The 27,004-nt window shown below is 45.9% G+C and overlaps 1 protein-coding gene across 1 annotated transcript in view; it reads right to left on the bottom strand.

The window, feature by feature from the left end:
* Positions 1 to 27,004, bottom strand: part of LOC138296315 (amine sulfotransferase-like) — a 532,156-nt gene that overhangs the window by 336,539 nt on the left and 168,613 nt on the right. The window contains exon 4 of the mRNA XM_069235348.1: positions 10,444 to 10,576. Within this exon, the coding sequence (XP_069091449.1) occupies positions 10,444 to 10,576 (133 nt within the window). The remainder of the gene's footprint in view (positions 1 to 10,443; positions 10,577 to 27,004) is intronic.

Raw genomic sequence — 27,004 nt, 5'->3', positions numbered from 1 at the left:
GGACCCAGAGCGTTTAGAAATTAATTGGAGTTTGGGAAGAGGCCACCTATATGATGGATACCCCATTTCGGCAATGTCTGCCCTATCTACTTTTCCTTTGTCAACTTTATTAGTGGGTAGTGTGTTCGTGATTGTTCCAGGACATAGAGTATTGGATGGTTAAGCTGTTTTATTAACCCAGTCTCGTGTCCACTGCACACTCTTGACATTGTTTATTTCAGAGTGACTGAGCCTAGGTGTCTGGCCTATCATTGCTCGCAATACGATTGGCCGAGATGTGCCATGTTCCAGAGTAATGTGTGCCATGTATGAAGGAGGGTGCAGCCAGAAGTGGGTGAAGTGAGCCTGGGTGCAGTAGTAATTAATTTCAAAGTCTTGTGCGTCTATACCTCCCCTCTCATAGAGTGGTGTAAAGATGTTCTACCATACTCTTGGTTGCTTAAACGGCCAGGTTAGTGTGACCAAAAAATGGTTCAGGCATCTGAAAAAAATGTTTAATATCAGGATGTTGATGAATAGGTAGAGGAGCGTAGGCAAAACCATCATTTTCATTAGGGTTATTCTCCCCATGAGGAACAATGGGTGATGTTGTATCTGGTCACTTGATCTTCATTGTGTGCCATGATTCTTCCATAGTTCTCAGTGATTGCCTTGTTTTTGTGGTGGCTGATCCACACCCCTGGGTATTTAATCAAATCTATGCACCAAAGTAGGCGGATCACCACCTCCTGCATTTGTGTAGCCTGAGTCAGGGGGAATATTGTTGACATTCCAATTGATCACTATTCCCCCTAGCGCTCTAAATAAAGGGAGAAATAACGTATGGTGGGACTCAAGTTTATGATTAGGTTTCTTAAATGCAGTGTAATACCAGCTGAGTATAAAGACATTATAAGGCTTCCAAGGGAGAAGTTGAGGCCCCCATGGCTGATCGACTTTGCAAGGAAGTGGTTCCATTGCAAAGAGCATACAACTTTGGAACGAGTGGTCATCCTGGTGGGTGCGCTTGCTATGGTGGTGGGATTGGACAGGAGCCCATTTATACGAAGTGGTAGAGCTTGTGGACAGTAAAAGTATCCTGTTTAAGAAGCTTGCAGGCATGCCCATTCTCTTTAGGGTTGTAAAAATGAACTCCCACTCCAAAGAGTTGAACTCCTTTGTAGTGTCTAAAAATACAGCCACTGCCTCCATATGTGGCTTAAGTTGGTGAAGGAGGGCAAAAATTGTCCTCAGATTATGAGCAGTGGGCCACCCCACTACGAATCCCGCTTCGTCCAGAAGCACCAGATCTAGTAAAAGGAGAAGTAAATGGTTGGATAGGAATTTGGCTGGTATCTTAATGTCTGTATTTATACAAGACAATGGCCAAAATGATTCACAGTGTGTATGAGGTTTATCTGGCTTGAGCAACATGACTAAAATGGTTTCTCTACATGCGTGGGTATGTTGCCCTGGATCACTGCCTTTGTTTCATACATGGAGCAGACAAGGGGCTAATAGGTGTGAGTATGTTTTATACAATTCAGCAGGGAATTGGTCATTCCCCAGAGCTTCACTCATGGGGAGGCTGGATATTACCATGGTGAACTCCTCAATAGTGATAAGTGTCTCCAGTAGCTGTATGTGGGTGCCTTCCTACTAGGCCAATGCTTTCTGTTCAAAGTATGCATTACGGTCTGCTTGAGAGTGTGTGCAGGATGCATATAAATCTCTGTAAAAAGCTACAATTTCAGTCAGTATTGCTTCAGCATCGTATTTACATGTGCCATCATTCCCGATCAGGACAATGACATCCTGTGGGGCCCCCCCAAGGTCGGTACAGAGAGGCCACTGTTCTTCTTGGTCTATCCAGAGCCATAGTTAATTTTAATGTGTTGCCTCCCCAAATGACCCTGGCAGCTGGCAGGCTTTGTTAGGATAACTGTTGGTTTACATACATAAACTACTTTCATCTAAAAATGTCAATAACTTATACATGCAAAGGCACAAGATCTACTCTTCAATGGGAGTGTACCTATGGGACTGAGGGGCATATTTATACTTTTTGGTACAAAACTGCACTAACGCAGACTTGCATCAAAACGTTTTGCACTGGCTTGCACCATTCCTGAGCGCCAGCTGGGAACATATTTATGGAATGGTGCAAGCCGGTGCAAAGGGTGGGCTAGCGTAAAAAAAAAAAAAAATTGCTGGGTGTGGGTGGCGGTATGGGAGAATGGGGTTTTGCACCAAAAATGATATTGGGCAGGTTAGAGTAAAAAAAATGACTCTAACCAGCCTAGTGTCATTTTCTGACGCAAAACCATCCATACCACATGACTCCTGTCTTAGAAAAGACAGGAGTCATGTCCACCACCCCTAAGGCCAGCACAGGGGACCAGTGTCCTCTGGGCATGGCCATTGCACCCAGTGCCATGTAGGGGGGGCCATTTAAGGGCCCCCAATGGCACTTTAAAAGATAAAATGAAATACTTACATCTACCTATCTTTACTTACCTGGGATGGGGTCCTCCATTCTTTGCTGTCCCTCTGGTGTGGGTGGGGGTGTCCCTGAGGCCTGGGGAAAGCACCTGTGAGCTTATTCCATGGTGTTCCACCATGGAAATAGGACCACAGGTGCCCTAAAGCCTGCCCTGACCCAGGCATTAAATAATGGTGCAAAGCAAGCTTTGCACCATTATTTGACCCCTCCTCCCCACGGAGGGATAAATATGACACTAAGGCCATAGAGTAATTTTTTGCTCGGGAACACCTACCTTGCATCTCATTGACACAAGGTAGGTTTCCGTGTCTAAAAAATGGCTTTAACTCCATAACTTTGGCGCTAGGCAGGTCTAGCGCCAAAGTATAAATATGGACTTAGTTTTGCACCGAATTTGCGTTAAAAAAAATCAGCGCAAAACAAGTCTAAATATGCCCCTGAGTGTGATATACCCTCATTTATTAAAATGCAATTAGCTACCCAATATAGAGGTATTTAGCACCAGTTGTTTCTGTGGTCTCCAATATACCTATTTCTGTTTCGGCTTTTTAGCTGTGCTGCTTAATTTATTAACTGTTCCTGAACAACATAGAAAGATTTATAATACTCACAGGTCAATCGCACCTCCTTGTTTGATCTTTGGTCATTCTCTTTATACCCATATGCCACATTTCCTATTTAAGGGAGCTTATGGGTCCCTAATTAGAACTCAATTTGGGCTTATAAATTTTACACGCATGTGCAGATATCTTTTTTTTACAATTGTAAAATGTCTTTTGTACTTCACAGAAATTTGCACTCGTAAAATGACTTTGTCACAGCAAGCACTCCTTGTAGGTAAATGTCCTCTGATTTGAGATTGGGTGTTCACAGCGCAAATGTCAATAACTTTTTTGAATCTCAGAGACAACAAACTATAATTCTGTGTGGGATATTTAGCTGTGGTGCTCGCAAACCAACTGCTTTCATGAAATTTCCAATGGCATACATACATGTGGCTCACATTATCCAGACCATACCAACCTTTCAGAAGCAATATTCAATGAGCAAATCCACATATTGCAACATCGTATATTTCCGTTGATGATTAAGTAGATCAGGGACAAAATCAGTCTTACATTTGACTGCCATTGCTCCAATCTACAATCTCTCCAGAGAGATGTGAAATATAACTTAGTAGATAATTATGCCAACTTCAAAAATCATTACATGGGGCTTCACTGTGAGTGGCCCAGTTAAATGTGATATGCACATATTTACTACACATATTGCAATTAGGAGTTTTGTGATTAAATATTAGCAAGTCGAACATGGCGATCATGAGAAATTGGTTTGTTGGTCGAAGGGGGGGAAGGGTGATGCCTGTCAACCAGCAGCCACAATCTGATGTATCACAACATTTCCTAATTTAACCTGTGCTTAATCCTTTCATAGCTTAACACAAAAGCCATTAGGCTTAATTTAGAGGCAATATGTAAGGTAGTTATACACCATACAAACAGTAGTAACGTGAAAACACAACACAAGGAAAGTCCCAAACCAATTACGAAAAATAGAGGAAATTTTAATAAATAATTTGACACCAAAACGACAAAAAAAATCAGTACAACTGGAATTATGAATTTTAAACTTTAAATGAAAATCCAGTAGCTAAAAAACTCAAAGCTCTATTGCTCGAGACTGAGTCAAAGTAAAAAAAATATGGCTGACCGTGATGGAGAGCTGGTCAGATACAAGAAGTGGATTGGACCCAGTAGGCGTTTACCTTCGGACAGGAAAAATTCTGAAGAAAATGTTCTGAGAAGGTAAAGTGCAGCAGAACACGGTGCAGACAATGTCTGACGAGAAAGTGTTGTTGTAGGCGAGCCACTGGGCAAAGTCTTGTTGAAGATTTCTACATCTCAATTAATCACTTTTTTGGAAGTCAAAAATCTCCAGAGTAATGAGGCAGCCAACAAGAGTTCCAGGAGGCCAACTACCTTTTTGATGAAGGACCGCTGAACAGGATTTGGTGCTCTGGATAAGACGTAGTGGGAGCTGCCACCAAGTCAGGCAGACCAAAGATGCACCTTGGGTGGACCGATCAGAAGGTTGGCCCAAGTCTTCTCTCACTTCTCAGAACAGTTTTTAACCAAAACAATTTTTAAGCCACACATTTTGGATTTTGGCTATCTGGGCACCTTTAGCACCACCTTCAAGGGTCCAGGGCTGGAGGGGTACCACTTTTGGGATTAGGACACACTCAAGCAGGATCCAGGTGCTAGTAGGAGATGGTGGGAGCCTTTTCTGTCCCTGAAGCTGTGAGCCAAGGTCAGCAAACTAGCCCTTGAAGTCACTCTGGTAGCCATGGTTTTGGGTGGTGAAGCTGGGAAGGCCTCATAGGGTTCAAGGCAGTCTCCAAGCAGGAAAGCAGCCCCTCCAGATACAACAAAGCAGTCTTGTGAGGAACACAGCAGGCCATGGCAGCAGGCACTCCTCTGAGAGTCCTTCCACAGGTCCAGTAAGTGCACTGAATAGTGAGTCTGAGGGTCCCCTTTTAATGTCTGAACTACCCTCCTGCCAGCTGATACCTGCACACCTGACACAAATACTCTGGAGATGCACATGGTTGGATTCCTTCTGGACGGAACTCCTCTCCTCTCCACATCTGCATGATTGATGGACAGGCCTCTTGATCACTCCCCCCGGATTGTCTTGCTGTGGAGTTATCCTAGACCAGCAATGGCAAAATTAACCACCTGGTTTTTGGACCTCACCCTGCTGTTAGCACTCCATGCAATCACCCGTTGCTCGAAATCCACAGTGCCTTCCTCACTGGAGACATGGCACACTAACCTCCAGCACTGAGCTGCAGTGGAAAGCACTGCCTTAAGATGGGAGGAGCCGCGTGGTCCTCAGAAGATCCCTGCAGTTGATCTCAGGGACAATCTAATACAGGCACATAAGCTGATGGGCAGTAGTGGACAAAAATAAGGGGGTAGTAGGGGTGTAGGATGCCGCACCTCCAGGGAGTAAACACAATATTAATAGCAGCGATATAATACCATTTATAAGTGGTGCAAGTGGTCAGGTGCCTTACTACCCATAAGCACAAAAAGTGTGTATAGCTATACACACATAACAATGAACAATGGAGACCACAGCACACAATGTAAGCAGCACTGCTATATATGTAATCACTTCCAAGGTATGCAAAGTTCAAATGAATTAAAGGTGTGTAGAAATCCCAAGTTCTTAATAGAAAGTCTCTTTATTGGAAATGTTTGCTTCATTTTGAGGTAACGTCCATCCAACACAGCCAACACGTGTTTCGTCACGCATGTGACTTTTTCAAGGCTGCAAAAAGACATATATATACACACATGTTTCATTTTATTCTAAACTGCAGAAGCAAACAACAGATAGGATTGTTGTATAATAACTAAATCCACAGAACAGAGGCTGTAAGACCAATCCAGAATAGAAGACAGATAAAGAGACCGTGGACATGGCAAATCAAAAAGGATAAGGTGGTGAACAAACACCATGCAGAAACACCTAAGTGAAAGAAACAATCTTACAGAGATCCCGAGTCAGAAACCAACAAGAAATGTGCTTGTTCCTTAGAATAAAGCACCCATAGTGAATCCTGCAATAACCAAACAGCAATATGCATGGAATAGTCAGTGTGATGTTGAGTCAAATTCAGAAAAACAGTATACGTCTGAAAAAAGAAGGAAATATTGGCTTTAAACCATACCTAAAAAGTGGGTATGGTTGTAAACAGAATGTAAATCCCCAAGGTATGTTGTTGGAATCCCGTCTGGAAACAGAAAAAATGGATGAGATGATTGTCAGTAAAATGCTAGAAAATTATACCCATCTAACGGGTACCTGTAGGAAGTAATATATAAATAACATGCTGATGGGAAAAAACCTAATTAAACAGCTGGTAATTGTACGTGTTCCGATTAGAAATGTCAATACGATCCAAAAGTACCAGTAGTTATAAAGGCCTTGATACGCCCAAGAACGCAGTCCTGAAAAAAGAAAAAATGTTTCTGAAAAAAAAAAGTCAAACAGCTGCCGGGCGAGTGCCCAATCTAAAGCAGCAAAGTCGGAAAAGCAATAACTCAGATGTAAGTCCGACGGCACAAACAGGAGAAACTGAACGTTTGTGCAAACAAACAAAGGGGATTACAACAGACTCGAAATAACCCCTAACCGGGGACTCAACGTAAATGGCCGAGTGCCGAAAGTGATGACCTTTACCAGCACAAATGTGAAATGATACCCAGCACCCTTGAACTACATCCCTTGGACCACAACACCACCTTCCCTACCACCACCCCCCACCTCCCTGGACAACATCTAACAAGTTATAAATCATAATACTGGCCTATACACTAGCACTCTCACACAATATTGCCTACACACAGGCACTCTCACTTTTGCGATCTCCTACTCTCCATCCCCTACCGTGCACAGAGCAGTTATTGTTTAGTATATTTCACTATGTTCACTATTGAATGTTTGCTGAAATTCCCATATCTTAAATTGTTACCTTACTGTGCTATGTTTGCAATGTATTATGTTGCTATATATCTACACGAATTGTACTGTATTCACAACTGTATGATTTCTAGGTGAAAATCAATGAAACGCATTACAAAAAAAAGACACCTGCACTGGAGTCTGGAGTGCCAGCATCAGCCTGCCTGCTGAGGCCAGAGGACATTGTGAGGCGGAGGAGAGTACCTGGAGGGTGGGAGGTCTAGTGAGGGATCCTGTTGAATGGATCAGTAAAGAAGGGGTGGGATTCACAGTCCTGTGAGACTGCTGCACAGATCAACTCATATGCCAGAGAGGGTCACCATGAAGATAGATGTTGCTGCAATGATCAGGCTATTTTCCTGTGTGCTGTCCAATTCAGCAACCCTGTATAACAGAGGGTGCCGTAGTGAAGATCAGTTTTGCCACACTGATTGGGCTGCTTGACCTTGTACTGCCTAAGTAGGGAATCCTCTATGCCAGAGGGGGCCACCCTGAATTCAAAGCAATGCTGCAGCGATCAGGGCATTTGCTTGTGTGTCACTCAAGTTGTCTCCCTGGTGCACCACTGCAAAGAGTGAGGAATGTTGCCCATGTGCAGTGTGCAAATGTGAGGAGCAGCAGATTCTGATCCTTGCACCCAAATCATCTGCTTGAGTATCAGAGACCAAGTAACTGTCCAAAACCCATCTTCAGAATCAGAGGGACTTACAGAATCACCAGAGGACCATCCTAGATGCTCAGCAACCTTGTCAGCAGTGACACGACTACAGCTCTTTACCGGCATACATTCCAGCCTAAAACAAGGCCGTCACTCCCAGGGTCTTCTGTACTACACCACCATCAGGAGCTGGTAGGTTGATTTTTCTGGCCGGGGAGTCCTGGGGGAACTTGCTTTGACTAATGAGCACTGCAGGATTGAAGTTCTAAGACACGTACCCAGTGGTCCTAACCAGAATGTTTCCTCATTCAAAGGAGGATTAACCACTGTCAGTAGACAGGGAAGTGAGACTCAGGACCTTAATATAACAACCCTGGAGAGCTGGCCTTACACAGACTGAATATATTGTTTGTGTGTCCCGTAGTTCACTTTGGGTTTGTATATAAGTACTACTTTTGTCATAAAAGCAAGTATCTGGCTGGACGTTTGTTTCCTTGGGTTACTGGATGTAGTTTGAATCTTGTGCCCTTGTACACCCTGCACCTATTTCCACCATGAGAAGCCTTAGACAGCTCAACCTGTGCTACCACTGAGAATCAAGGGCTGAAGAAGTAGTACTTGGTCCAGTTGCTCAGAACACATGGTAGGTCAGGCCCTGGGATATCAGGAAAGATCTAAACCACCACAGTTTAGCTGCTTAGCCCCTGCTTGCCCAGTGGCCCTCAATTAGGGGTTCTGACATACATCAGGGCCCATATTTATCATAGCGTTGCATCACCACTGGCCATGCAATGGGGCGCAAGTGTGATGCAACACTAAAGTCAGATTTATCAAGCCACACAAGGCCACCTTGCGAGGCCGGGCATGGCTTGATAAATCTGGAGTGGAGTAAGGCAGAGCAAATTGCTGCCTTGCATTACTCTGTCCTTGGGAAGTATTCCATTGGTGGAGCTTGGGAGCTCCACCCATAGATTCTGGCACATTACCAGATTTACCATGAGTGGTAGACCTGGGAATGCATCTCAATGCTACACCTCCTCTGAGCAAGCCCAAAGATTAGAAATATATTTATTTTTCCTCATTAATTTGATTTTTCTGTGTGCTGCATTCAAAAGATGAAAATGGTGTTCCTTCCTGCACAAAAACAATCCTGCTTACAACACGGGTACCCTTGTCCCATGGCACAAGGGTGTCTGCATTGGCGGTAAGAAGCCAAAAGTGCACCAGCGCAAGGAAAGGACATGAATGTGTCATATGATGTTAAATGTGCGTTCTTCACTTTTTACACAGTGCAGGACAACCTAACACAGCAAGGTGGCATACTGTGCCGCACTGCGTGAAAGTATGATAAATTTGACCCCAGGTTTCCAAATTTAAATGGTCTGTAAATAGACCTCAACATCCCCATAGTTTACCATAGCCTTGATGTGGAACAACTCTGTTGCACATTTTACAGCCCAGTTGCACCGGAAGAGATACCCTGGATTTTGTTAAGGAATGTAATGTGACTTTCTGTATTGCTGTAGCGCTGCAACCTTCTTGTTTTAGCGGGTGTCTTCATTCTTTTCGAGTAATGCATTTTGACTCTCTAAACACATTTATGGTTACTCATCATTGTTTTCCAATTTAGTTTTATGAATATATGTTTTATTCTGTTATTAAATTCCTTGTGTGTGAGGTTTGACATTGAGGGGCATATTTATACTCTGTTTGCGCCGGAATTGCGTCGTTTTTTTTGACGCAATTCCGACGCAAAACGAACTCCATATTTATACTTTGGCGTTAGACGCGTCTAGCGCCAAAGTCCATGGAGTTTGCGTCATTTTTTTGCGTGGACACCTACTTTGCGTTAATGATATGCAAGGTAGGTGTTCCCGTCTAAAAAATTGACTCCGAGGCAAGTGCGCCGTATTTACACTCCCGGGCAAAATTCCCGCCCGGGAGTGGGCGGGTCAAAACAAATGACGTACGGCCGCTTTTGCGCCGTTTTTTTGCGCCTGGACAAGGCAGGTGTTAAGGGACCTGTGGGTTCGGAAGGAGCCCAGAGGTGCCCTCCCATGCCCCCAGGGACACCCCCTGTCACCCTTGCCCACCCCAGGAGGACACCCAAGGCTGGAGGGACCCATCCCAGGCACATTAAGGTAAGTTCCGGTAAGTATTTTTTTAAAAAAAAATTGTGGCATAGGGGGGCCTGATTTGTGCCCCCCTACATGCCACTATGCCCAATGACCATGCCCAGGGGACAGAAGTCCCCTGGGCATGGCCATTGGGCAAGGGGGCATGACTCCTGTCTTTGCTAAGACAGGAGTCATTTCTATGGGGGTTGGGAGTTGAAAAAAATGGCGCAAATCGGGTTGAGGCGAAAAATTTGCCTCAGCCTGACTTGCCCCATTTTTTGGCGCCCAAGCTCCATATCCCCCTACGCCGGCGCTGCCTGGTGTACGTCGTTTTTTTTCACGCACACCAGGCAGCGCCGGCGGCTAACGCCGGCTAACGTCATTGAGTAAATACGGCGCCCGCGTGGCGCTTCAGAATGGCGTTAGCCGGCGCTAATTTTCTTGACGCAAAACTGCGTTAGCGCAGTTTTGCATCAAAAAGTATAAATATGGCCCTAAATATCTCACTACATGCAGAGACAGGGCAGATTTTTTGTTGGAATCAGAATCTCTTACTTGTGCACAAGTAAATGAAATCATTCTCATCTTGCTTTCTGCAATGAAAACAATTGTCAAATTAAAAAAAAGATCAGCATGCAACATACATACAGTACCTTTTCCATTGAGATAGTCCTCAAAGTGTTCCTCCATCACTGAAGTAGGGTTTTCTTCAACTCTTCTTAGCATATTGTTAAAGTGAAAGTACGAAGCCAAATTATCTTTTGGATTTCTGGTCACATATATAACCTGAAGCAAATAACATAAATTAAAAATACTTATCAAGGAAGAATTATTTCAAAAACTCATAATATATTCCTTTTGGTTCTGGAGGTGATTTTCGTTTTTTTTTGCATACACATATTCCCTTTACTACAGCTAGTTAGCATTAATTTCTAGCAACAACCAGCTAGCACAGTAAATGAATTACACCTCCTAATGGTGTTTTGTAACCTTGAAATCACATGTTCATATAACAGTGCTATGAAATACTGTAGTGGTCATTTGTGGTATGAATTGTTATGAAAATGGAAAGTTCCTATTAATAGTAGGATGTTTCTGAAATAATCCCCTGTAGTGAAAGAAGATACAAGAAATGCATTTTTGACAGTTCTTAGATGAATAACTACACATTTTTGTGAACACCCCATATCAGCACCCTGAGCTGGTTTGTCAGAGAGCTGTAGCTAATGGCCTTTTACCCAACAATGCCATGCATTGATAGGACCAGAAAGTATAAACATATCATCAAACGGGGAACCTTCCATATAAGCAGAGGTGTAACACAGGTGTTCCGGCATTCTCTGCCACACGGAGGCAGCCTCTGCTGTATGGGGTCAAGGGTGCACTTCAGAGTTCTCAGTCAAATGAAATATGCACGATTCACAGACTGCTGGGGATTGATATTTTTGTTATGCTTTTACATGTATGCAGATATGAATTTCTTGTTATTGTACACAAGTTTTCCCCAGCACAATTGTTTTTTGTTTTACCATAGACACACCTAAAGAAGGGGAGCATAACAAGGAAAGACATTCAAATGAATAATAATGTTAACACTAGTAATGGGCTTGAAGACAAGAGCTGATGACTTGTGAATGTCAGCCATTACCTGAATTGAGAAACAGGCCATTCTTGTTTGTTCTCAACCCCACCCTCCTTCAATTGTGTCATATTTAAATAATATATATATATATATATATATATATATATATATCTCAATTAATAATGTGGGGGGGCAAATGAAATGTTGAAAAGAGGCAGTGCAGCCCCCCATTTGGAGCCAGTAATGGCCACCCACCAGGGCCGCCTCCTGCTATGTCCCGGGCTGCCCACCCCATGGCATAGCTGTTTGCTCTGACTTAGTGGGAGCTTTAACAGCTCCCCTCAAGTCAGAGCAAACACACCTCCTCTCCCAGCAAGTGAGAGCTAGGTGTCAAATAGCTCTCGCTTGCTGGGAGTGGTGGTTTCCTCTCTTTCCTTGCTCGCAGACATGTGGGTGGGGAAAAAGAGGAAACTATTGCTCTCACAGACAGGGAGCTGCATGTTTAGCAGCTCCCTGTGTGTGACAGGAATGCTGGCTCCTGCAGGAGGTGGGTAGCTGCCTGGGACTGCAGGGGCCTTGAGGTTCCCCCCATGGTCCCCTGCGGTGGTGACTAGGTGCCCTAGGGGCCACCCAGGTGACATGGCTGGGTCCCAGGGGAGGGGGTCCCCGTATCCAAGATCGGCCCAAGGAGGGCGGGTGCACAGCTCCCACCCCAAAAAAATAATATATATTTTAAGGCTAGGCCCTGGGGGATGGGGTCCCTGGGGCCATAATCAGGCCGGGGAGGGGGGCCACATGGCACTCCTCCTGGACATTGGTCAGTCGCGTAGCGAGGTATCACTTACTAACTAACTGGTAGAAATTTAGACATTTGGTGAAAATCTAGTCACTGTGATAAATGGGCAGGTGAGCTTCAATTCTGGTCATCATGCTCATTTGACAGAAATTAAATCTCAGCAGGAAGCAAATATAAAGGTAGCAGATGCTGCAGTTGAAGCTCCGCTTCTGGAAAGGACAAATGATCCTAACACCTGGGCTTGGCAAAGGCAAATCAAGTGTGTTTACTCAGTGATTCCATATTAAAAAACGATCTGAAATCCTTCCTGGAGGTGAATGTCTCTTTCGTCTACTGCAGCTCAATCTCTATGTTACTGTGACGAGTAGGTTCTTTCTTGTCCCCTCCTGGTGAGAGCAGAATCCATGGTTCTCCCTTAAAATTGCTATGAGAATGCAGATGTACAAGTCACCTGAAAGCTGCACCCCCCTTGGCCCTGCGCTGACCACCTTACTGTAGTTGTATCCAAAGGTCTCCCTGCATTTTGCCATTACGATGGACAGCTTACCAAATGACCTTCCAATGCATTTGCCGCCGATTTTGGTGGCACATTCTTGATGCCAAGGAATATGAGGACATCTGCACAAAACAAATAAGCTCTTACTTCATCTAGATAAAAGAAAGGACCCTGGTTTGGTGGATATTTACCCCTTTGTAGTCTCATTGGGCTCTCTATAGGAGGATTCATGTTATCACAGAATGCGGGCGAAAGACGCATGAGGAACAATCATGTTGCCAAATGCAAACAAGGTCACTTGACATTTCCTTGTGCTCCATTACGTGGCTGTAGGATAAAATGCACACTGTACATTTACCCAATGAGGTAGAAAGAATTCCACTTGGGTAGATATTTTGTGCTAACCTGTGGACCCTAGTTGGATAATAGGGCAGGTGAGGTTCCTTTTTGGCTGAGTCACTCACACAGCTACTGAAACACTCACACAGACAGTCACACACCCACTCACAGACACACTCAGACTCTCCCTTAGACGCTCATGCATCCAATCACAGACCCACTCAGAGACTCATTTACTCACCCACAGACCAACTCAGACACTTATGCACCCACTCACAGACCCATTTAGACACTCATGCACCCACTCACACACCCACTCAGACACTCACTCATCCACTCACAGACCCTCTGAAACATTCATGCACCTACTCACAGACCCACTCAGGCTCACTCATGCACTCACTCACAGACACACTCAGAGACTCATGTACCCACTCACAGACCTACTCAGATGCTTACACACCCACTCACAGACCCACTTTGACAATCACACACTCACTCACAGACCCACTCAGAGACTCTCCCACCCACTCACAGACCCACTCAGAGACTGGCACACCCACTCAAAGGCCTACTTTCCTAGAGGTGAGCTAATCAGTATGTGGTTCTCCTTACCCCCATAAATGTGTATATCTGTGAACTGCTCACATTCCTGGATCTTTCCGCAAGTAATTAATCATGCTGACATAACAAATTATTTAAATGGTTCTCATATTCTCTATGTTAAAAATGCAAAGAACCCCCACCTGCACCATTCATAAAACCACAAACCTGCTTTCCTGGGTGATAACATCTCTGAATATTAAAATTTCCGACCAATATAATAGGATATTTAATATTGGATCGCCTGAGGAATATATCAAAGTCTGATTCCAAGAACTCAGAACACCACCTGTGTTGAACCAAACACATTAGTGTAGTAAATATAATGATCACATCAGACCCTCCCTTAAAATTCATCCGCACACATTGATAATTGGGAGAGGATACGTCATATCTTTTTATCTTCACCTGGAGCAACTTAGAAACCAACAGTTGAAGCTCACCCTTCACTCGCCCAGTTGGGCACGGAATGACAGGGGTAAACACTGAGTAAAAACCCTCAATATGCATGGGGTCCACCTGCCAGGTCTATTGAATTCAAATTATATGTGAGAACAGGGTGATGTTCAGCCAGCCATCTGAGTTTACTGTATTCTGAAGCCCAGCAATTTCCATGATAAAATGCCATAGATTGCATCATGACCTTGTTGGGGCATGGGATTTTCAATATCATCCTGACTATAGCTACTGCTTGGGGCCCTGCAACTACCTAGGAAATAGATTGGACAATTCTGGGTCTCCTACAGCTACTAAAGGGTCAGCAAGTTAATCTATATCCTGCAATGAACACAGTGGCTCAAATGTATTTGAAAGTGTGAGTTAATTTCCACTGATGGGTAGAAGGCAGGCTGTGGGGTCTGGCCTACTCAGACAGACGATAGGTGTTTATAGAAAAAGCCTGGAGGGAGAAGTGATATCTTACCCTTGGTATGAAGGGTTGTATGAGAATCATGTAAGGTCCTTCCCACACTCCTAGGATGCCTAAAATTAATAATGACCCAACCTCCTACAAGTGATTTTTTAGCTGGCCCAATTCAACCCACCCTCAGTGTCAATAGAATTTGATCTGTCGATCTGCTGCTGATATTGGGAATATTTATCTGGCATGTAGCCAGTGCAGGTCTTTGTTCCTTAGTTGGTTAGATGATCCCGCAGAGCCCTCTAGCAGGGGGGCATCATGAGCCATAATTTCTAGGTAGGGGCAACATGCGGGCAGTAGATTAGTCACAAGTGACCAGGGCCTCAATTATGCACATGTCCTGTTCTAATGACTCTGGGTGAATTCCGTCTTTTTCTCTGGCTGTATTTACTGGATTTAGGGCAGGAGAGTAGCTGGCCTATTGTCGGGGCATCTCCGTATGGCTTGCCCACCTCTTGTGGTAATCCATTCACCCCTGCTCTCCCTCTCAACTGCTTCATCTGGTGCGCATGTGAGACCGCTGAGTAGGCTGTTGATTCTGCTCACCTGTCCTGACGGAAGGAGTTTCATATAAATGATGGTAGCTCAACTTTGGCCTGACTGCTTGATGGCCACCCTGATGTTGTGTTCTTCTGACAAGGTAAGACCAAGGCCTCATTGAATCCACTTTGATTTACAGCCTCTTTTGCCCATATTAACAACTGTATTAGCTTGAAAGATCTCCTTATCTGCCCATTCCTCAGCACTGTTGCTCTCTACAAAATTTTCAGGTAACCGCTATTCTCTGAGTCATTATTGAGGGTGCTTCTTAGTCCAGTGCCCAGCCTCATGCTAAGAAGCTGGGCGTCACCTCACCATGGAAATAATCATGAAGGAACTTAAGGACTTCAGTATGTCTGTGGACTTAACAGAGGAAAACACATTGATTGTATTTAGAAGCATTACACTGATTAACTCAGACATAGCATCATTACAGTGAAACCAGGATAACTTTGAACAGAGGTTATATGACCTGGCAGGCCAGATAAACAGAATCCGTGACTGGGGCAATCACCAGTGGCACCTGCAAGGAAGAAACTTTGAGCTGGACGACAGGCTTAGCAGAGATGATGTACACCTCTATTAGCCAGTGAAATCAGAAAAAATACATGTTCAGCTTACAGGCAGAACTTCTACCATGCTTATACCATGAATGGAGAATAAGGAACCCTTATCCATACTGGAGTTCAGTAGAGTTCATAGGGCCCACAAGATTCAGCTATGTAATATGAACCATCACACTGGGCCCCCCTTCCTTCCTTTATTCCTATATTATCTTTTCATTTGTGAACATCATTTTCACTTCTATACTATTTCTGGTCCATAGTTGTACCTTGATATCCACACAGCATCTCCTTTAAGGTAGGCTTCCCCTGCTGGGAGTGCAGCCTGGCTATTAAAACCCTAAGTGGTTCTGGTGGACATGACTGCCCGTCTTTGGTTGGAATATACTTAGGGGCATATTTATACTCCGTTTGCGCCGAAATTGCGTCGTTTTTTTGGACGCAATTTCGACGCAAAACTAACTCCATATTTATACTTTGGCGTTAGACGCGTCTAGCGCCAAAGTCCATGGAGTTAGCGTCATTTTTTTGCGTGAACACCTTCCTTGCGTTAATGAGATGCAAGGTAGGCGTTCCCGTCTAAAAAAATGACTCCCAGGCATGTGCGTGGTATTTATACTCCTGGGCAAAAATCACGCCCGGGAGTGGGCGGGCCAAAAAACCCCGCATTTGCGCCGGATTTTAACGCCTGGGTCAGGGCAGGCGTTAAGGGACCTGTGGGCTCAGAATGAGCCCAGAGGTGCCCTCCCCTGCCCCCAGGGACACCCCCTGCCACCCTTGCCCACCCCAGGAGGACACCCAAGGATGGAGGGACCCACCCCAGGGACATTAAGGTAAGTTCAGGTAAGTATTATTTTTTTTTTGTGGCATAGGGGGGCCTGATTTGTGCCCCCCTACATGCCACTATGCCCAATGACCATGCCCAGGGGACAGAAGTCCCCTGGGCATGGCCATTGGGCAAGGGGGCATGACTCCTGTCTTTGCTAAGACAGGAGTCATGTTAATGGGGGATGGGCGTCGTAAAAAAATGGCGCAAATCAGGTTAAGGTGATTTTTTGGACTCAACCTGACTTGCCCCATTTTGAGACGCCCATACGCCATTTTCCCCTACGCCGGCGCTGCCTGGTGTACGTGGTTTTTTCCCACGCACATCAGGCAGCGCCGGTCGGCTAACGCCATTCTATAAATACGGCGCCCGCATGGCGCTTCAGAATGGCGTTAGACGGCGCTAATTTATTTGACGCTAAACTGCGTTAGCGCAGTTTAGCGTCAAAAAGTATAAATATGGCCCTTAATTTTTTTCCACTTTGCACTATATTAAATGCCATTTTTCATCCTCCTCATTCTCCTCCTTTTTTCTGTGTCTTATGATGCTACCTAAGTATCTGTCTCAGTATTTTTATTAGGGCCATTAGAGCCACCATCTAGCCACCCAATTCACACTCAAGTGTCTAGGTCTGATTTCCAAGGAATTAGCGCACCCACTGCTCTTGCATTTGCCTGTGCTGCATCTGGCCAACTATTTAACCCATAATGTCCAAACTCTTTCAAACTATCCTTGAATATTGATGGTCTGTCCCACTATATTAAATGCAAAGAAATTCTGAACTATTTAGGGCCTGATTTAGATATTGGTGAACAAGTTACTCCGTCACAACAGTGATGGATATCCTGTCCACAGAAATCTAAGTCCCATACGATATCATGGGATTTAGATTTCAGCAGATGGGATATCCGTCACCGTCTCATGGTCAATATTTCAGAAACTGAAAATAAACTGGGTTGGCAGGGTGATCAGTAGTTGCCATAAGTCTCAAACCTCTTAATCTTTATCATAATCTGTCTCCAGCCTTAGACAATGTTAAGTCACACTTCTTTTTAGAAAAACCCTGCAATACAAATAGTTCAAATTTGGACAGAACTAGAAGGCAAGTACACTCTGGTATCACTACCATCTATTTTGGTAGTTTTGTCCCTCAACTGTACCTTGGGGACCTCAAACCTACACACCCGTCAAAACACCTGGATACCCTCTCGAGTGATTAGTGCACTACAAAAAATTACCATAGCATAAAATAACATGCCACAGAAAAAAATAATTTTCAAAAACCCACTCTGGGTTACAATCTTTAGCAGCTCACAGCAGATCTTGCAACAATAGAGCATGTTTATGGTCAGGGATGTTATTACAGTGACCCTGTGTGGCGTGAACTATTTATATTGTTTTCACACTTGTTTGCTTAATAAAGAGGAGACTTCTGCCCCCTTGTTATCCTTCTTAAAACTACATGAGTTTTCTTTCCAGAAAGTGTGTCAGACCCTGTTAGAGAGGCCATGAGGCAAGCAGGGGCCTCAACTTTGAGAGATGAGTTTGTTTACTTCTGGTGTTCTGGGGTCAGTACTTTAATCACAGTGATAGCATACAGTCACAGGCTTCTTGGGGAGGTAGCATGGGGTTGCTCAAGCTGAACTCAACAGTCCACAGTAGCACAATAATTGATTGTCCAACGAATACTTACATTCAAGAAAACAAATACTTTCATGCACACTGGAATGGAATACTACACACACAATGTTTGCAAGAGACAGTTTACTGTCATGGGTGTTCTGCTCAGGTCTATTCACTATCTTGCTCTGGTTTCTCTACTTTCTGGTCTAATCTATTTGCCTCATGGATCAACACAGTAGTCTGAATATCATGCAGATGCGGAACACCCCTCTATTGCAAGATACGTTCAGTCTCTGTCAGTTCACGTGTTCACTTCTTAGTAAATTACTTGGGCCCTCATTATGACTCTGGGGACGGCGGTATTTTGGAGAAGAGTACTGCCAACAGGCTGATGGTATCCTTCCCCAAAATATGACATTGGCGGTTTGGATCAAGCCAAACCGCCAATGTACCACTCCGTCCGCCAAGACGGTAACAGCCGGCTGGCTGGAGACTTCAGTCTCCAGCCATCCGGCCGTCACTGTCCCACCAGTGGGTTTACGACCCCGCCTACTGTCATGGTTTTCGTGGCTTCCTTACCGCCATGAAAACCATGGCAGTAGGCAATATCAGTAACAGGGAATCCCTTCCTTGTCACTGATAGGGGTCTCCCCCACCCCCTCCTCCTCCACAGAGTCCTCCCCCACCCTGCCCCTCCCACTCCAAACCCCTCCACGACATACACCCACATTCACACACCATCATACACATGCATATACATACTCATACCCACATTCACCCACGCATGCATACATCCATTCACACACACATCTACACATACTGACATACATACGCGCACCCGCGCATTCACACAACAAGGGTGTTGCTGTGGTTTCTTCAGGTCAGATGTACAGATCCTACAAGGGCTAGATTTGGGATATTTTCTCTGCTGTGAGAAACTGGCTGTCAGGTAGACACCAGCCCTGTTACACAGCAGTTATCAGAGTTCTCTTAGAAGCACACATTTCCATGGTCATACAGAACTTCGAACTAGAACTATTAGGCTAGTAGGGTTCCATGTTTATGTAGTAACAGCAGACAGGAGATATACATCCATTGTCTACACTTTCAGAACTGGTTAGGGGTGGTTCTTCTTTCAAGTGTCCTTTCTGGGCTACTCTACAGACACAGTCTTTGTGCATAGTCAGTCTCCTTACAGTAGAGTTGCCTCCTGCTTGCAGCACCCACAACAGAGGCAAAACGATGTGTAATTTTCTGCCATATACCAAAAGACTGGGTGTTGCCCAAGAGGTCTCCTTCATCTTGCACAAAAGATTCTGCAGTCCTGCACTTCACTTCTACCATTCACCAAATGGCAGTGCTTCAGGAAGCCTGGTCGACAGTCCCAGGATCAGCCAAAGGATTAATTTAATTTATAAATTAGCCTTGTCTCATCTTCACTTGCTTCAGTATCTTGGCCTCATCCCTCCAGCTTTAGGAATGTCAGCATTGCAGGCCCACTGCCTGGGAACACAACCCCACCTCCATCTTATTCAATAGGATAGTGTTAGAAATGGGGTCTCTGGTTGGCAGTCAGGTTACCCCTGTCCGAGCAAGGACCCTCACTCTAGTCAGGGTAAAGGAGAATCACCCTCAGTTAATCCCCCCACCACCCCTTTGGTAGCTTGACAAGAGCAGGCAGGCTTCACTTCAGAAGCAAGGTGTAAAGTATTTTTACCAACACACACAGTAATTCAGTGAACCCACTACAAAATGACATAACACAGGTTTAGAAAAATAGGAAATATCTATCTAAACAAAACAAGACAAAAACAACAAAAATCCGACATACACAAGTCAAGTTATGAATTTTAAAAAGAATAAGGCCAATATTTATACTTTTGTTGCGCCGCATTTGACGCAAAAGAGACGCAAACTTACAAAAGAGAATTATATTTTATATGTTTGCTCCGCTTTTGTGTGAAAAAATTACACAAATGTGGCGCAAAAAAGTATAAATATGGGAGTAAGAGTCTTAATACTTAGAAAACAGTGACAGCGCTGTTACTGCACAAAAATACCTGGGTAGAGTCAAAATAAAGCAACATGCGCGAGGGTACATCGGAAAAGGCGTGCGATGTGTCGATTTTTCACCCGCAAGCAAGAACATGCGTCGTTCCCCCACCGGTAGGGTTGGTGTGCATCATTTCTTCTCTCCTGCAACAGAGTGATGCGTCGATCCCGACGATCACCTTGGGTCCGGACAGGCTTTGCATCGATTTTCCACACCCAGCGATGTTGCATTGAAATCCGGTCGCACGGTGTCATGAAACCGCACTGCGTGGGGGCTTGCATCATTAGCAGCAGCCGCTGCGGGTGTTGCGTGTCGTTTCTCCAGCCGCGTTGTGTTGATCTCCCAGCCGTGATGCAGGTGGAGTGTCGATTTTAGCTGTGAGGCCAGGGCGCATCATTTATTAGCAATGACGCGGGTGGTGCATTGAACTTTTCCCCGCCTGGCGGTCTTTGCTTGGATTTCTGCCCTTTTCCACCAGCTTCACCTTTCCAGGGCCCAGAGACAGGTTCGGGCACCACTTGGCAGGGAGGACTCTTAGCAGAAAGTCCAGGTGCTGACAGAGAGAAGTCTTTGATGTCCCTGAGACTTCAACAACAGGAGGCAAGCTCAGTTCAAGCCCTTGGAGATCCTTCACAAAAGTCAGTCTTTGTCCTCTCTCAGGCAGAGGCAGCTACTGCATGACAACACAGCACAGCACAGTCATAGGCAAAGGGGCAGTACTCATCCTCCAGCTTCCAGCTCTCCTTGCACAAGTTCCTTTTGGTTCCAAAGTAATCTGATTTTCATGGGTTTTGGGTGCTCTTCTTATACCCCTTTCTGCCTTTGAAGTAGGCCTACTTCAAAGAGACGTCTCTCTTGTTTTCAGGATTGCCTTGCCCGGGCCAGGCCACAAACACACACCAGGGGGTTGGAAACTGCATTGTGTGAGGGCAGGCACAGCCCTTTCAGGTGTAAGTGACAACTCTTCCCTCCACTCCTGCACAGATGGCTCATCAGGATATGCAGGCTACACCCCAGCTCCCTTTGTGTCACTGTCTAGAAGAAAGGTGCAAACAGGCCAATGTTTAAGCAAGAAAATGCCTACTTTCTAAAAGTGGCATTTTCAAAAACACAATCTAAAAACCAACTTTACTAAAAGATGTATTTTTAAATTGTGAGTTGAGAGACCCCAAACTCCACATGTCTATCTGTTCCCAAAGGAAATCAGCACCTTATGGATATGTCAAGTGGGTACACTTGCCAAGTCGAATTGGCAGTTTAAAACTGCACACACAGACACTGCAGTGGCCGGTCTGAGTCATGTTTACAGGGCTACTAATGTGGGTGGAACAACCAGTGCTGCAGGCCCACTAGTAGCATTTGATTTCCAGGCCATGGGCACCTCTAGTGCACTTCACTAGGGACTTACTAGTAAATCAAATATGGAAATCACAGATAAGCCAATGTACACATATAATTTATACAGGGAACACTTACACTTTAGCACTGGTCAGCAGTGGTAAAGGGTCCAGAGCAAACAAAAACAGCAACAGAGTCCATCACACAGAAACAACATGGGAAGAAGAGGAAAAAAGTATGTGGACACCATGCCAATGATGCCACTTCTAACACGTGTCCCCCCCAGCTGAAAGTGGGGAGCAACTACCCAACCTCATGGGAGTTCTCATCACCAAGGCGGAAGAATCTGGACAGACCATTAGCATTGGCGTGGTCAGTGCCAGGGTGGTGTTCTACCGTAAAGTCCATTCCTTGCAGGGAGAAGGACCACCTAAACAGGTTGGGATTCTCTCCCCTCAGCTGCATTGACCATCTGAGGGGCCTGTGGTCTGTCTGAACCCGGAAGTGAGTCCCAAACAAGTAGGGTCTTAGCTTCTTCAGTGCCCAGACCACAGCAAAAGCTTCACGCTCAATTGCACCCCACCTACGTTTCCTAGTAAGTAACCTCCTGCTGATGAAGGCTACAGGCTCTAGGCCCTCTTCACTAAGCTGTGAGAGTAGTGCTCCAACACCATGCTCTGAGGCGTCTGTTTGCACCACAAATTCCTTGGAATAGTCAGGTGCCTTCAGCACGAGTGCTGTGCACAAGGCAACCTTCAGGCATCAAAAGCCGTCTGGCAAGACTCAGTCCAGATCACATTTCTGGGATGCTTTTTGGAAGTTAACTCATTCAAGGGAGCAACAATTGTGCCATACCCCTTGACAAACCTATAGTATCCAGTGAGACCTAAAAAGGCTCTCACCTCAGTCTGGGTTCTGGCAGGTTCCCAAGCCAGAATGGGTTAAATTTTTGGCTGTAGCAGTGTTACCTGGCCACTCCCTACCTGGTGTCCCAAGTACACCACAGAACCCTGCCCTACTTGGCACTTGCTAGCCTTAACAGTGAGGCCTGCCTTCTGCAGGGCCTCCAACACTTTATAAAGGTATTGCAAGTGTGGAACTAAAGAAAGCAATGTCCAACCTCTGAAAGGTGGCAGGGGCATTCATCATTCCAAAGGACATCATCTGGTGTGGAGAATGCAAACCTCTCCTTAGCCCCCTCAGATAGGGCAATCTGCCACTACCCAGAGGTAAGATCAAACATACTTAGGTATTTGGCAGCTCCCAACCGGTTAATGAGCTCATTAGCTCAGGGGATAGGGTGCGTGTCAGTCTCGGTGACTATATTGAGTGCCCGGTAATCCACACAGAACCTGAGTTCTAGAATGGCACCAGGAGCAGCCGGATTTGGGACCAAAACCACTGGGCTGGCCCAAGGGATGCTGGAAAACTCAATAACCCCCAACTCTAACATTTTAGAGACTTCAGCCCTCATTATGACATTGGCGGTAAATCGCACTTACCACCATGCTGACTGCCGCCATTTTACCGCCGCAGATATCCGTTCACCATATTATGACACACACACTAATCCGTCAGTATTCAGCCACATACACAAATCCGCCAGCCCAATCATCAGTGATAAAGTGGTGGTATCAAAACCCACACCGTTACGCCAACAGAACAATGCCCATCACATTATGGCCCAGGAATCACCATGGTGGACATTCAACGGCGGTAAACCATTGACAGTACATACCGTAGTGGTCAAAATGGACACACACAAACAAAACAACACCACATTGGACAATTTACACCAGACACCCATACACATACCACACCCACACACCCACATCACCATAAAACACACACCCACATTACCCACAACCTAAACCACTGCCAGCGGAGAGACATCAAGACCACTGACACAACTAGAGCCACACACTATTCACACCTATACACCACTCACACACCCCACATCACACACCCCAACACATTACCCAACACACCCTCACCAACACACCTCACACAACACCCATGGCACCACAAAGACACCCCATTTCACAGAGGAGGAGCTAAGGGTCATGGTGGAGGAAATTATCGGGGTAGAGCTACAGTTATTTGGAGCACAGGTGCAGCAGATATCGATAGCTAGGAAGATGGAGCTATGGTGGAGAACTGTGGACAGGGTCAACAACGTGGGACAGCACCCAAGAACTAAGGATGACATCGGGAAGAGGTGGAACGACCTACGGGGGAAGATACATTCCATTGCAGCAAGACACCAGCTCGCTGTACAGAGGACTGGCGGTGGACCTCCTCCTCCTCCCCCACAACTAACAGCATGGGAGGAGCAAGTCTTGGCAACCCTGCATCCTGAGGGCCTGGCCGGAGTCAGAGGAGGACTGGACTCTGGTAAGTCAACTCTCTACTACTATCACCCCCCTACCTGCATGCCATCACATACTCCCACCCTCATCGTCACTCCCATCACTCCACCACTTCCCACACACCCCACCATCACATCTCACTCATCCCAATGCCAAGACCTACATGCTCTACCAATGCATGGAAACCACTCACAGCCCTGCATGGACACTCATCACTAAAGCATGCACACTATAGAGAATTAACTATCCCACCATATACCAACGTACACCAGTGAACGTTGCCAGGGCAAATCTAAGCAAAGAAGGCAAGCCACGGATGCACAATAGGTCAGACACAGAAACCATACACATTATTTACATCCCCACAGGTACCCCAGCCATTGTCAGCAGAGAGGAGGTGCCAGCAATATCCAGTCCCCTAATTGAAGAGGCCCACAGTGATGACAGCAACTCTCATCTTTAGGATCTGGATGACCTACCTGGCCAATCAGGGACCACTGGAAAGCCGGTTACCCAGGCCCAGTCACATACCACCACAGAGCCTCCCCCATCAGGAAACACCACCACAGCACCCACCCAGCATACCCATACCTCTGTTCCCAGGACACGTCAATCAGCAGTGTGTCCACCTCTACAGGGACCCTAGGCCACACCTCATACCCAAGACAATCAGAGACCTGGGGTCAGTGGCAGTGGGCACACGGTTCAGGGGACAGAGGCACAGGCCAACAGGGAAACTGGAGGAGTGCTGTGCGCCAGAGGGAGGACAGGCACAGGGAACCGACTCTCCAGGAGGCACTTGCTTAGATCCTGGGAGCCTACCAACATTCCCAGAACACAATGGGCCAGATCCTGGACAACGTGCAGGAGAACAGGCGGCTGCAGAAGGGGCAGTACCAGAGTATCAGGGAGGACTTGCAGGCCATCAACAACATCCTGATCTCCATAGCAGGGGTACTAGCACACATGGCCAATATTATGAGGGAGGCAGTCTCACACCAGGGAGCCCCTGTCACTAGCCAGACATCTGAACAGCCTTTCACTTCTACTGCCGCTAATGGCCAGGAGGACCCGCCACAGGACTCAAAGGCCACCGGCACCCCTCTCCCTGCAGAAGGTGAACCACCCCGCAAACGTTCCCTGCGATCCAGACAGAAGCCAGAGACACTTGCCAAGATGCCCGCCAGGAAATGAGACTCTCCTGATTGTCACCCCTGTGTCCCACCCTGTCACCCTGTCCACCTTGAACTACCATTGCTCCCCTTCCTATGTCCCCTTGGAAAATGTACCTGTGCTACAAACAGACTGGAACAATACCCTGGACTTTCCTCCATCATCGCCCCATCCCATTGCACTTACCCCTCCATATTTTAGCACTTCAATAAACACCCTTGGAAAAAAAAGAAGTTTGGAGTATGTCATGTATATCAAATATGTATTCATTGAAACAGGTACAAACATTGCAAATTAACTGTACAGAAAATGAGCATAGGTTAATGACCTGTAGCTGGCTGCAGTTATCACACCAGGAGTGTATATGAGGTCACCAACATCTGCAAAATGAATTGTCAGAGGAAACAGTAAGTGGGCATAGAAGTGGAAAATATCAGCATGCCATTTCCACACATATTCAAAAAAATGTCATTAAAATGTGAAGCAATACTGTCCTACCTGTGTGTTATTTGGACTATTGTCAGATCACAGATGTTCTGTTGTCCTCATACTCATCCTCTGCCTCCTCATCCTCACTGTCCACAGCATCCACTGCTGGCACACAGGCATCTCCAGCCTCCTCCTCCTGCAGGAATGGGACATGGCTTCTGAGGGCCAGGTTATGTAACATGCAGCATGCCACCACTATCTGGCAGACCTTCTTTGGTGAGTAGCACAGTGATCCACCTGTTAGATGGAGGCACCAGAACCTGGCCTTCAGGAGGCCAAAGGTCCTTTCAATTATCCTTCTGGTTCGCTCATGTGCCTCATCATTACGTTCTTTTGCCCTTGTCCTGGCATTCCTCACAGGGGTCAGCAGTCTTGATAGGTTGGGGTAACCAGAGTCACCTGCAAATATTAAGGGACAAGATTTAGCCACACACTATCCCATATGGCCCACACCATACCCATACACCAACATATACTGGGTGGGAACCAGGGCTCACCTATTAGACACACCCTGTGCCTCTGTAGTTGGCCCATCACATTTGGGATGCTGCTATTCCTCAGGACAAAGGCATCATGCACTGACCCAGGATACATAGCATTGACGTGGGAGATGCACTGGTCCGCATGGCACACCATCTATACATTCATAGAGTGCAAACTCTTCAGATTCCTGAACACCTGTTCATTCTGGCGGGGGAACAAATGCAATATGTGTCAATCACCCCAAATATGTTGGGGATATGTCCCATTGCATAGAACTCAGCCTTCACTGTGGCCAAATCTTTAAGCTGGGGGAAAACAATGTAGCTGTACATGTGTTTAATCAGGGCAGACAATATTCTTGTCAGCACTATTGAGAACATTGGCTGTGACATTCCTTCTGCCAAGCCCACTGTCACTTGGAAAGAACCAGTTGCCAGGAAATGGAGTAAAGATAGCACTTGCACAAGAGGGTGGACCCCAGTGGGGTGACGGATAGCAAATATCAGGTCAGGCTCCAATTGGGCACACAGCTCTGTGATTGTGGCCCTGTCCAGTCTATAGGTGAGGAGACTGTGCCTGTCCTCCAGTGTTGCCAAGTCCACCAGGGATCTGTACACAGGGGTATGTCTCCATCTCCTATTCATCCGTAGCAGTAGCAATCTAAGGGACACAAGAGTGGGGATCCGGTCACATACTGAACAATGGAGCTACAACAGAACTTTGCATCCTGTAAACATGTAATGGGTCATTGTGATTTGTCCGGTATGTCCTAATTTCTCTTGTGACGCAGCATTATTCCAGGGCCTTCCCCCCCCCCCCAAAATGGTGTCCACCTGTCCTGTGTGGAGGGACAAGTGGAAGTGGGGTAATTCCGCTGACTGTTGTCGTGCGACTCCTCATTGGTTATAATTGGGCCCTATGGGGTACAGTGGCCAAAGGTGATTTACGCCGGTGGTGACAGTATGCACCGCCGCAGACGTGACCGCCATTTTCTATCATATTCCTCACCTGCTACCTGACCT

Source organism: Pleurodeles waltl, chromosome 5, assembly GCF_031143425.1.
Source record: "Pleurodeles waltl isolate 20211129_DDA chromosome 5, aPleWal1.hap1.20221129, whole genome shotgun sequence".
NCBI classification, from domain to species: Eukaryota; Metazoa; Chordata; class Amphibia; order Caudata; family Salamandridae; genus Pleurodeles; species Pleurodeles waltl.
The sequence above is the reverse complement of the archived record's forward strand: the minus strand, read 5'-3'. Positions and strand labels throughout refer to the sequence as shown.